The sequence below is a fragment of the Salmo salar genome, unplaced genomic scaffold (genome assembly GCF_905237065.1).
Source record: "Salmo salar unplaced genomic scaffold, Ssal_v3.1, whole genome shotgun sequence".
Taxonomy (NCBI): Eukaryota; Metazoa; Chordata; class Actinopteri; order Salmoniformes; family Salmonidae; genus Salmo; species Salmo salar.
In genome coordinates, this window is record NW_025550923.1 from 195,018 (window position 1) to 208,124 (window position 13,107).

At 44.0% G+C, this 13,107-nt stretch overlaps 1 protein-coding gene across 1 annotated transcript in view; it reads right to left on the bottom strand.

The window, feature by feature from the left end:
- The window catches only part of lemd3 (LEM domain containing 3), a 42,582-nt gene that overhangs the window by 16,448 nt on the left and 13,027 nt on the right, over positions 1–13,107 (bottom strand). Inside the window, exons 4-5 of the mRNA XM_045714023.1 lie at positions 12,392–12,554; positions 10,397–10,542 (exon numbers count right to left, since the gene is read on the bottom strand). Of these exons, the coding sequence (XP_045569979.1) occupies positions 10,397–10,542; positions 12,392–12,554 (309 nt within the window). The remainder of the gene's footprint in view (positions 1–10,396; positions 10,543–12,391; positions 12,555–13,107) is intronic.

Consider the following 13,107-nt stretch of genomic DNA (forward strand, 5'->3'; position numbering starts at 1 on the left):
ACACCTCACACCAGACCAATCACTAGAGAGAGAGAGAGAGAGGTTAGATTAGATACTACATATAGTAGAATACACCTCACACCAGACCAATCACTAGAGAGAGAGAGAGAGGTTAGATTAGATACTACATATAGTAGAATACACCTCACACCAGACCAATCACTAGAGAGAGAGAGAGGTTAGATTAGATACTACATATAGTAGAATACACCTCACACCAGACCAATCACTAGAGAGAGAGGTTAGATTAGATACTACATATAGTAGAATATACCTCACACCAGACCAATCACTAGAGAGAGAGAGGTTAGATACTACATATAGTAGAATACACCTCACACCAGACCAATCACTAGAGAGAGAGAGAGAGGTTAGATTAGATACTACATATAGTAGAATACACCTCACACCAGACCAATCACTAGAGAGAGAGAGGTTAGATTAGATACTACATATAGTAGAATACACCTCACACCAGACCAATCACTAGAGAGAGAGAGGTTAGATACTACATATAGTAGAATACACCTCACACCAGACCAATCACTAGAGAGAGAGAGGTTAGATACTACATATAGTAGAATACACCTCACACCAGACCAATCACTAGAGAGAGAGAGGTTAGATACTACATATAGTAGAATACACCTCACACCAGACCAATCACTAGAGAGAGAGAGAGAGGTTAGATTAGATACTACATATAGTAGAATACACCTCACACCAGACCAATCACTAGAGAGAGAGAGAGAGGGGTTAGATTAGATACTACATATAGTAGAATACACCTCACACCAGACCAATCACTAGAGAGAGAGAGGTTAGATTAGATACTACATATAGTAGAATACACCTCACACCAGACCAATCACTAGAGAGAGAGAGAGAGGGGTTAGATTAGATACTACATATAGTAGAATACACCTCACACCAGACCAATCACTAGAGAGAGAGAGAGAGGGGTTAGATTAGATACTACATATAGTAGAATACACCTCACACCAGACCAATCACTAGAGAGAGAGAGAGAGGTTAGATACTACATATAGTAGAATACACCTCACACCAGACCAATCACTAGAGAGAGAGAGGTTAGATTAGATACTACATATAGTAGAATACACCTCACACCAGACCAATCACTAGAGAGAGAGAGAGGTTAGATTAGATACTACATATAGTAGAATACACCTCACACCAGACCAATCACTAGAGAGAGAGAGAGAGGTTAGATTAGATACTACATATAGTAGAATACACCTCACACCAGACCAATCACTAGAGAGAGAGAGAGAGGGGTTAGATTAGATACTACATATAGTAGAATACACCTCACACCAGACCAATCACTAGAGAGAGAGAGAGGTTAGATACTACATATAGTAGAATACACCTCACACCAGACCAATCACTAGAGAGAGAGAGAGGTTAGATACTACATATAGTAGAATACACCTCACACCAGACCAATCACTAGAGAGAGAGAGAGGTTAGATACTACATATAGTAGAATACACCTCACACCAGACCAATCACTAGAGAGAGAGAGGGGTTAGATTAGATACTACATATAGTAGAATACACCTCACACCAGACCAATCACTAGAGAGAGAGAGGTTAGATTAGATACTACATATAGTAGAATACACCTCACACCAGACCAATCACTAGAGAGAGAGAGGGGTTAGATTAGATACTACATATAGTAGAATACACCTCACACCAGACCAATCACTAGAGAGAGAGAGGTTAGATTAGATACTACATATAGTAGAATACACCTCACACCAGACCAATCACTAGAGAGAGAGAGGTTAGATTAGATACTACATATAGTAGAATACACCTCACACCAGACCAATCACTAGAGAGAGAGAGAGGTTAGATTAGATACTACATATAGTAGAATACACCTCACACCAGACCAATCACTAGAGAGAGAGAGGTTAGATTAGATACTACATATAGTAGAATACACCTCACACCAGACCAATCACTAGAGAGAGAGAGAGAGGTTAGATACTAAATATAGTAGAATACACCTCACACCAGACCAATCACTAGAGAGAGAAAGGTTAGATACTACATATAGTAGAATACACCCCACACCAGACCAATCACTAGAGAGAGAGAGAGAGGTTAGATTAGATACTACATATAGTAGAATACACCTCACACCAGACCAATCACTAGAGAGAGAGAGAGAGGTTAGATTAGATACTACATATAGTAGAATACACCTCACACCAGACCAATCACTAGAGAGAGAGAGGTTAGATTAGATACTACATATAGTAGAATACACCTCACACCAGACCAATCACTAGAGAGAGAGGTTAGATTAGATACTACATATAGTAGAATACACCTCACACCAGACCAATCACTAGAGAGAGAGAGGTTAGATTAGATACTACATATAGTAGAATACACCTCACACCAGACCAATCACTAGAGAGAGAGAGAGAGGTTAGATTAGATACTACATATAGTAGAATACACCTCACACCAGACCAATCACTAGAGAGAGAGAGAGAGGTTAGGTTAGATACTACATATAGTAGAATACACCCCACACCAGACCAATCACTAGAGAGAGAGAGGTTAGATTAGATACTACATATAGTAGAATACACCTCACACCAGACCAATCACTAGAGAGAGAGAGAGGTTAGATTAGATACTACATATAGTAGAATACACCTCACACCAGACCAATCACTAGAGAGAGAGAGGTTAGATTAGATACTACATATAGTAGAATACACCTCACACCAGACCAATCACTAGAGAGAGAGAGAGAGGTTAGATTAGATACTACATATAGTAGAATACACCTCACACCAGACCAATCACTAGAGAGAGAGAGAGGTTAGATACTACATATAGTAGAATACACCTCACACCAGACCAATCACTGAGAGAGAGAGAGAGGTTAGATTAGATACTACATATAGTAGAATACACCTCACACCAGACCAATCACTAGAGAGAGAGAGAGGTTAGATTAGATACTACATATAGTAGAATACACCTCACACCAGACCAATCACTAGAGAGAGAGAGGTTAGATTAGATACTACATATAGTAGAATACACCTCACACCAGACCAATCACTAGAGAGAGAGAGGTTAGATTAGATACTACATATAGTAGAATACACCTCACACCAGACCAATCACTAGAGAGAGAGAGAGGTTAGATTAGATACTACATATAGTAGAATACACCTCACACCAGACCAATCACTAGAGAGAGAGGTTAGATTAGATACTACATATAGTAGAATACACCTCACACCAGACCAATCACTAGAGAGAGAGAGAGGTTAGATTAGATACTACATATAGTAGAATACACCTCACACCAGACCAATCACTAGAGAGAGAGAGAGGTTAGATTAGATACTACATATAGTAGAATACACCTCACACCAGACCAATCACTAGAGAGAGAGAGGTTAGATTAGATACTACATATAGTAGAATACACCTCACACCAGACCAATCACTAGAGAGAGAGAGAGGTTAGATTAGATACTACATATAGTAGAATACACCTCACACCAGACCAATCACTAGAGAGAGAGAGAGGTTAGATTAGATACTACATATAGTAGAATACACCTCACACCAGACCAATCACTAGAGAGAGAGAGAGGTTAGATTAGATACTACATATAGTAGAATACACCTCACACCAGACCAATCACTAGAGAGAGAGAGAGGTTAGATTAGATACTACATATAGTAGAATACACCTCACACCAGACCAATCACTAGAGAGAGAGAGGTTAGATTAGATACTACATATAGTAGAATACACCTCACACCAGACCAATCACTAGAGAGAGAGAGAGGTTAGATTAGATACTACATATAGTAGAATACACCTCACACCAGACCAATCACTAGAGAGAGAGAGAGAGGTTAGATTAGATACTACATATAGTAGAATACACCTCACACCAGACCAATCACTAGAGAGAGAGAGAGGTTAGATTAGATACTACATATAGTAGAATACACCTCACACCAGACCAATCACTAGAGAGAGAGAGAGAGGTTAGATTAGATACTACATATAGTAGAATACACCTCACACCAGACCAATCACTAGAGAGAGAGGTTAGATTAGATACTACATATATTATAATACACCTCACACCAGACCAATCACTAAGAGAGAGAGAGAGGTTAGATTAGATACTACATATAGTAGAATACACCTCACACCAGACCAATCACTAGAGAGAGAGAGGTTAGATTAGATACTACATATAGTAGAATACACCTCACACCAGACCAATCACTAGAGAGAGAGAGAGAGGTTAGATTAGATACTACATATAGTAGAATACACCTCACACCAGACCAATCACTAGAGAGAGAGAGAGGTTAGATTAGATACTACATATAGTAGAATACACCTCACACCAGACCAATCACTAGAGAGAGAGAGAGAGGTTAGATTAGATACTACATATAGTAGAATACACCTCACACCAGACCAATCACTAGAGAGAGAGAGAGGTTAGATTAGATACTACATATAGTAGAATACACCTCACACCAGACCAATCACTAGAGAGAGAGAGAGGTTAGATTAGATACTACATATAGTAGAATACACCTCACACCAGACCAATCACTAGAGAGAGAGAGAGGGTTAGATTAGATACTACATATAGTAGAATACACCTCACACCAGACCAATCACTAGAGAGAGAGAGAGGTTAGATTAGATACTACATATAGTAGAATACACCTCACACCAGACCAATCACTAGGAGAGAGAGAGAGGTTAGATTAGATACTACATATAGTAGAATACACCTCACACCAGACCAATCACTAGAGAGAGAGAGAGGTTAGATTAGATACTACATATAGTAGAATACACCTCACACCAGACCAATCACTAGAGAGAGAGAGAGGTTAGATTAGATACTACATATAGTAGAATACACCTCACACCAGACCAATCACTAGAGAGAGAGAGAGGTTAGATTAGATACTACATATAGTAGAATACACCTCACACCAGACCAATCACTAGAGAGAGAGAGAGAGGTTAGATTAGATACTACATATAGTAGAATACACCTCACACCAGACCAATCACTAGAGAGAGAGAGGTTAGATTAGATACTACATATAGTAGAATACACCTCACACCAGACCAATCACTAGAGAGAGAGAGGTTAGATTAGATACTACATATAGTAGAATACACCTCACACCAGACCAATCACTAGAGAGAGAGAGGTTAGATTAGATACTACATATAGTAGAATACACCTCACACCAGACCAATCACTAGAGAGAGAGAGAGGTTAGATTAGATACTACATATAGTAGAATACACCTCACACCAGACCAATCACTAGGAGAGAGAGAGGTTAGATTAGATACTACATATAGTAGAATACACCTCACACCAGACCAATCACTAGAGAGAGAGAGAGGTTAGATTAGATACTACATATAGTAGAATACACCTCACACCAGACCAATCACTAGAGAGAGAGAGAGGTTAGATTAGATACTACATATAGTAGAATACACCTCACACCAGACCAATCACTAGAGAGAGAGAGAGGGTTAGATTAGATACTACATATAGTAGAATACACCTCACACCAGACCAATCACTAGAGAGAGAGAGAGGTTAGATTAGATACTACATATAGTAGAATACACCTCACACCAGACCAATCACTAGAGAGAGAGAGAGGTTAGATTAGATACTACATATAGTAGAATACACCTCACACCAGACCAATCACTAGAGAGAGAGAGAGGTTAGATTAGATACTACATATAGTAGAATACACCTCACACCAGACCAATCACTAGAGAGAGAGAGGTTAGATTAGATACTACATATAGTAGAATACACCTCACACCAGACCAATCACTAGAGAGAGAGAGAGAGGTTAGATTAGATACTACATATAGTAGAATACACCTCACACCAGACCAATCACTAGAGAGAGAGAGAGGTTAGATTAGATACTACATATAGTAGAATACACCTCACACCAGACCAATCACTAGAGAGAGAGAGAGGTTAGATTAGATACTACATATAGTAGAATACACCTCACACCAGACCAATCACTAGAGAGAGAGAGAGGTTAGATTAGATACTACATATAGTAGAATACACCTCACACCAGACCAATCACTAGAGAGAGAGAGAGGTTAGATTAGATACTACATATAGTAGAATACACCTCACACCAGACCAATCACTAGAGAGAGAGAGAGGTTAGATTAGATACTACATATAGTAGAATACACCTCACACCAGACCAATCACTAGAGAGAGAGAGAGAGGTTAGATTAGATACTACATATAGTAGAATACACCTCACACCAGACCAATCACTAGAGAGAGAGAGAGGTTAGATTAGATACTACATATAGTAGAATACACCTCACACCAGACCAATCACTAGAGAGAGAGAGAGAGAGGTTAGATTAGATACTACATATAGTAGAATACACCTCACACCAGACCAATCACTAGAGAGAGAGAGAGGTTAGATTAGATACTACATATAGTAGAATACACCTCACACCAGACCAATCACTAGAGAGAGAGGTTAGATTAGATACTACATATAGTAGAATACACCTCACACCAGACCAATCACTAGAGAGAGAGAGAGAGGTTAGATTAGATACTACATATAGTAGAATACACCTCACACCAGACCAATCACTAGAGAGAGAGAGAGAGGTTAGATACTACATATAGTAGAATATACCTCACACCAGACCAATCACTAGAGAGAGAGAGAGAGGTTAGATACTACATATAGTAGAATACACCTCACACCAGACCAATCACTAGAGAGAGAGAGAGAGGTTAGGTTAGATACTACATATAGTAGAATACACCTCACACCAGACCAATCACTAGAGAGAGAGAGGTTAGATACTACATATAGTAGAATATACCTCACACCAGACCAATCACTAGAGAGAGAGAGGTTAGATTAGATACTACATATAGTAGAATACACCTCACACCAGACCAATCACTAGAGAGAGAGAGAGAGAGAGAGAGACAGAGAGAGAGACAGAGAGAGAGAGAGAGAGACAGAGAGAGAGAGAGAGAGAGACAGAGACAGAGACAGAGACAGAGACAGAGACAGAGAGAGACAGAGAGAGACAGAGAGAGACAGAGAGAGACAGAGAGAGACAGAGAGAGACAGAGATAGAGACAGAGAGAGAGAGAGAGAGAGAGAGAGAGAGAGAGAGAGAGAAATACTTACAGGAAGAGATTAGCTGCTCATTTAAAAACTGAACACATTATTAGTGACATGTCACTTTGAATGCCTCTCATATATACACCCCGTTTCCTTTCAACAAATCCCCTTTCTAGTTGATTCCTAGGGTGGAGTTTGTTGTGAAAGAAGACATGTCTAACCTGTTAGGATGAACTGCACCCTGTGGATGACTGTAAAGAGGAGAGAAGACATGTCTAACCTGTTAGGATGAACTGCACCCTGTGGATGACTGTAAAGAGGAGAGAAGACATGTCTAACCTGTTAGGATGAACAGCACCCTGTGGATGACTGTAAAGAGGAGAGAAGACATGTCTAACCTGTTAGGATGAACAGCACCCTGTGGATGACTGTAAAGAAGAGGAGAGAAGACATGTCTAACCTGTTAGGATGAACAGCACCCTGTGGATGACTGTAAAGAAGAGGAGAGAAGACATGTCTAACCTGTTAGGATGAACAGCACCCTGTGGATGACTGTAAAGAAGAGGAGAGAAGACATGTCTAACCTGTTAGGATGAACAGCACCCTGTGGATGACTGTAAAGAGGAGAGAAGACATGTCTAACCTGTTAGGATGAACAGCACCCTGTGGATGACTGTAAAGAAGAGGAGAGAAGACATGTCTAACCTGTTAGGATGAACAGCACCCTGTGGATGACTGTAAAGAAGAGGAGAGAAGACATGTCTAACCTGTTAGGATGAACAGCACCCTGTGGATGACTGTAAAGAGGGAGAGAAGACATGTCTAACCTGTTAGGATGAACAGCACCCTGTGGATGACTGTAAAGAGGAGAGAAGACATGTCTAACCTGTTAGGATGAACAGCACCCTGTGGATGACTGTAAAGAGGAGAGAAGACATGTCTAACCTGTTAGGATGAGCAGCACCCTGTGGATGACTGTAAAGAGGAGAGAAGACATGTCTAACCTGTTAGGATGAGCAGCACCCTGTGGATGACTGTAAAGAAGAGGATAGAAGACATGTCTAACCTGTTAGGATGAACAGCACCCTGTGGATGACTGTAAAGAGGAGAGAAGACATGTCTAACCTGTTAGGATGAACAGCACCCTGTGGATGACCGTAAAGAAGAGGAGAGAAGACATGTCTAACCTGTTAGGATGAACAGCACCCTGTGGATGACTGTAAAGAAGAGGAGAGAAGACATGTCTAACCTGTTAGGATGAACAGCACCCTGTGGATGACTGTAAAGAAGAGAGAAGACATGTCTAACCTGTTAGGATGAACAGCACCCTGTGGATGACCGTAAAGAAGAGGAGAGAAGACATGTCTAACCTGTTAGGATGAACAGCACCCTGTGGATGACTGTAAAGAAGAGGAGAGGAGACATGTCTAACCTGTTAGGATGAACAGCACCCTGTGGATGACTGTAAAGAAGAGGAGAGAAGACATGTCTAACCTGTTAGGATGAACAGCACCCTGTGGATGACTGTAAAGAAGAGAGAAGACATGTCTAACCTGTTAGGATGAACAGCACCCTGTGGATGACTGTAAAGAAGAGAGAAGACATGTCTAACCTGTTAGGATGAACAGCACCCTGTGGATGACTGTAAAGAGGAGAGAAGACATGTCTAACCTGTTAGGATGAACAGCACCCTGTGGATGACTGTAAAGAAGAGGAGAGGAGACATGTCTAACCTGTTAGGATGAACAGCACCCTGTGGATGACTGTAAAGAGGAGAGAAGACATGTCTAACCTGTTAGGATGAACAGCACCCTGTGGATGACTGTAAAGAGGAGAGAAGACATGTCTAACCTGTTAGGATGAACAGCACCCTGTGGATGACTGTAAAGAAGAGAGAAGACATGTCTAACCTGTTAGGATGAACAGCACCCTGTGGATGACTGTAAAGAGGAGAGAAGACATGTCTAACCTGTTAGGATGAACAGCACCCTGTGGATGACTGTAAAGAGGAGAGAAGACATGTCTAACCTGTTAGGATGAACAGCACCCTGTGGATGACTGTAAAGAAGAGGAGAGGAGACATGTCTAACCTGTTAGGATGAACAGCACCCTGTGGATGACTGTAAAGAAGAGGAGAGGAGACATGTCTAACCTGTTAGGATGAACAGCACCCTGTGGATGACTGTAAAGAGGAGAGAAGACATGTCTAACCTGTTAGGATGAACAGCACCCTGTGGATGACTGTAAAGAGGAGAGAAGACATGTCTAACCTGTTAGGATGAACAGCACCCTGTGGATGACTGTAAAGAAGAGGAGAGAAGACATGTCTAACCTGTTAGGATGAACAGCACCCTGTGGATGACTGTAAAGAAGAGCGGAGACATGTCTAACCTGTTAGGATGAACAGCACCCTGTGGATGACTGTAAAGAGGAGAGGAGACATGTCTAACCTGTTAGGATGAACAGCACCCTGTGGATGACTGTAAAGAAGAGGAGAGAAGACATGTCTAACCTGTTAGGATGAACAGCACCCTGTGGATGACTGTAAAGAGGAGAGAAGACATGTCTAACCTGTTAGGATGAGCAGCACCCTGTGGATGACTGTAAAGAGGAGAGAAGACATGTCTAACCTGTTAGGATGAACAGCACCCTGTGGATGACTGTAAAGAGGAGAGAAGACATGTCTAACCTGTTAGGATGAACAGCACCCTGTGGATGACTGTAAAGAAGAGGAGAGAAGACATGTCTAACCTGTTAGGATGAGCAGCACCCTGTGGATGACTGTAAAGAAGAGGAGAGAAGACATGTCTAACCTGTTAGGATGAGCAGCACCCTGTGGATGACTGTAAAGAGGAGAGAAGACATGTCTAACCTGTTAGGATGAACAGCACCCTGTGGATGACTGTAAAGAGGAGAGAAGACATGTCTAACCTGTTAGGATGAACAGCACCCTGTGGATGACTGTAAAGAAGAGGAGAGAAGACATGTCTAACCTGTTAGGATGAACAGCACCCTGTGGATGACTGTAAAGAAGAGGAGAGAAGACATGTCTAACCTGTTAGGATGAGCAGCACCCTGTGGATGACTGTAAAGAGGAGAGAAGACATGTCTAACCTGTTAGGATGAACAGCACCCTGTGGATGACTGTAAAGAAGAGGAGAGAAGACATGTCTAACCTGTTAGGATGAACAGCACCCTGTGGATGACTGTAAAGAAGGCTCTTCTGAAGCGGCAGGAGAAGGACATCTTGGGGTGGGTCGACTCCAGGCGAGTCACCTCACTCACCTCCGCTACTTCCTCCTCTGGGTTATCCCCGATCAGCCTGGGAGAGAAGAGGAGAAGAGAGGGGAGAGAAGAGAGGAGGGGGAGGAGAGAGGAGGGGGAGAGAAGAGAAGAGGGGGAGGAGAGAATGAGAGAAGAGCGAGAGAGAAGAGAGGGGAAGGAGGGAGAGAAGAGGAGGGAGGAGGGAGAGAAGAGGAGGGAGGAGGGAGAGAAGAGGAGGGAGAGAAGAGGGGAAGGAGGGAGAGAAGAGGAGGGAGAGAAGAGGGGAAGGAGGGAGAGAGAAGAGGAAGGAGGGAGAGAGAAGAGGAAGGAGGAGGGAGAGAAGAGGAGGGAGGAGGGAGAGAAGAGGAGGGAGAGAAGAGGAGGGAGAGAAGAGGAGGGAGGAGGGAGAGAGAAGAGGAAGGAGGAGGGAGAGAAGAGGAGGGAGAGAAGAGGGGAAGGAGGGAGAGAAGAGGAAGGAGGAGGGAGAGAAGAGGAGGGAGAGAAGAGGAGGGAGGAGGGAGAGAAGAGGAGGGAGGAGGGAGAGAAGAGGAGGGAGGAGGGAGAGAAGAGGAGGGAGAGAAGAGGAGGGAGAGAAGAGGAGGGAGAGAAGAGGAAGGAGGAGGGAGAGAGAAGAGGAGGGAGGAGGGAGAGAAGAGGAGGGAGAGAAGAGGAGGGAGAGAAGAGGAGGAGAGAGAAGAGGGGAAGGAGGGAGAGAGAGAAGAGGAGGGAGAGAAGAGGAGGGAGAGGAGGGAGAGAAGAGGGGGAGGAGGGGGAGAGAAGAGGAGGGAGAGAAGAGGAGGGAGGAGGGAGAGAAGAGGAGGGAGGAGGGAGAGAAGAGGAGGGAGGAGGGAGAGAAGAGGAGGGAGGAGGGAGAGAAGAGGGGAAGGAGGGAGAGAGAGAAGAGGAGGGAGGAGGGAGAGAAGAGGAGGGAGAGAAGAGGAGGGAGGAGGGAGAGAAGAGGAAGGAGGAGGGAGAGAAGAGGAGGGAGAGAAGAGGAGGGAGGAGGGAGAGAAGAGGAGGGAGGAGGGAGAGAAGAGGAGGGAGGAGGGAGAGAAGAGGAGGGAGAGAAGAGGAGGGAGAGAAGAGGAGGGAGAGAAGAGGGGAAGGAGGGAGAGAGAGAAGAGGAGGGAGAGAGAGAAGAGGAAGGAGAGAAGAGGGGAAGGAGGGAGAGAGAGAAGAGGAGGGAGGAGGGAGAGAAGAGGAGGGAGAGAAGAGGAGGGAGAGAAGAGGAGGGAGGAGGGAGAGAAGAGGAGGGAGGAGAGGGAGGGAGGTGAGAGAGGCACATCATTACAACACCATATATAGACATATGACATTTGAAATGTCTATTCTTTAGGAACTTCTGTGAGTGTAATGTTTACTGTTATTTTTTATTGTTTACTTCACTTGCTTTGGCAACGTTAACATGTGTTTCCCACAACAATAAAACCCTTGAATTGAAATTGAGAGGAGAGAGGAAGGAGTGAAAGGAAGGAGTGAGGAGGGGGAAGAGGGAGAGAGAGGAGAGAGAGAAGAGGGGGAGCGAAAGGAAGGGGGGAGGAGGGAGAGAGGGGGCAGAGCGAAAGGAAGGGGGGGAAAGGAGGGGGGGAGCGAGAGGAAGGGGGGGAGCGAGAGGAAGGGGGGAGGAGGGAGAGAGGGGGCAGAGCGAAAGGAAGGGGGGGAAAGGAGGGGGGGAGCGAGAGGAAGGGGGGGGAGCGAGAGGAGAGGGGGGGGGTTCCATTACTATGAGAAAACACCATAGGGGTTGATAACAGGGTTAAGTACCAAACACAAGAACACAGACAAACAGGGAGAGACTACCTGTCCAATATGAAATGTCCAGTTGTGTTTTCTGCTGCGGGTCCTAACGACCACGACCCGATATGCTCTTCACTTCAGAGAATCTTAGAAAGAGAAACCATAGTTACCGTATGCCAACGTCCTCCCCTGTCCGTATGATCCACTCCAGAGAGAGGAGAACCCAGTGTTGGTACTGTTCATTCTGCTGCACCAGATAGTCAGAGGCTTCCTTCATAGACAGACTCCTGTTGGCCTGCTGCTGCTGCTCCGGGTCTGTACAGTCATGTTGGCCTGATGGGGACAACATGAACGTGAGCTGCAGATAAACCACTTATTATTAGACAGGCAGGCAGACAGACAGACGGGCGGAGACAGACAGACAGGCGGGCGGAGACAGACAGACAGGCGGGCGGAGACAGACAGACAGAGGGACAGACGGACACCTCATTTCAACAATAATCCACCGAGGTAAGATTTCAAACTATCCTTGAGCAGTTAGTGTCATCATTACAGCTAAAAAAGGCATTTGTCATTTGACAACACACACTGAGTGGACCAAAAATTAAGAATTCCTTCCCAATACTGAGTTAAACCCCCCCTTTTCCCACAGAACAACCTCAATTAGTCGGGGCGTGGACTCTACAAGGTGTAGAAAGCGTTCCACAGGGATGCTGGCCCATGTTGACTCCAATGCTTCCCACAATTGTGTCAAGTTGGCTGGATGTCCTTTGGGTGGTGGACCATTCTTGACACACACGGGAAAACCCAGCAGCGTTGCAGTTCTTGACACAAACCGGTGCAACTGGCACCGACTACCACACCCTGTTCAAAGGCACTTAAATCT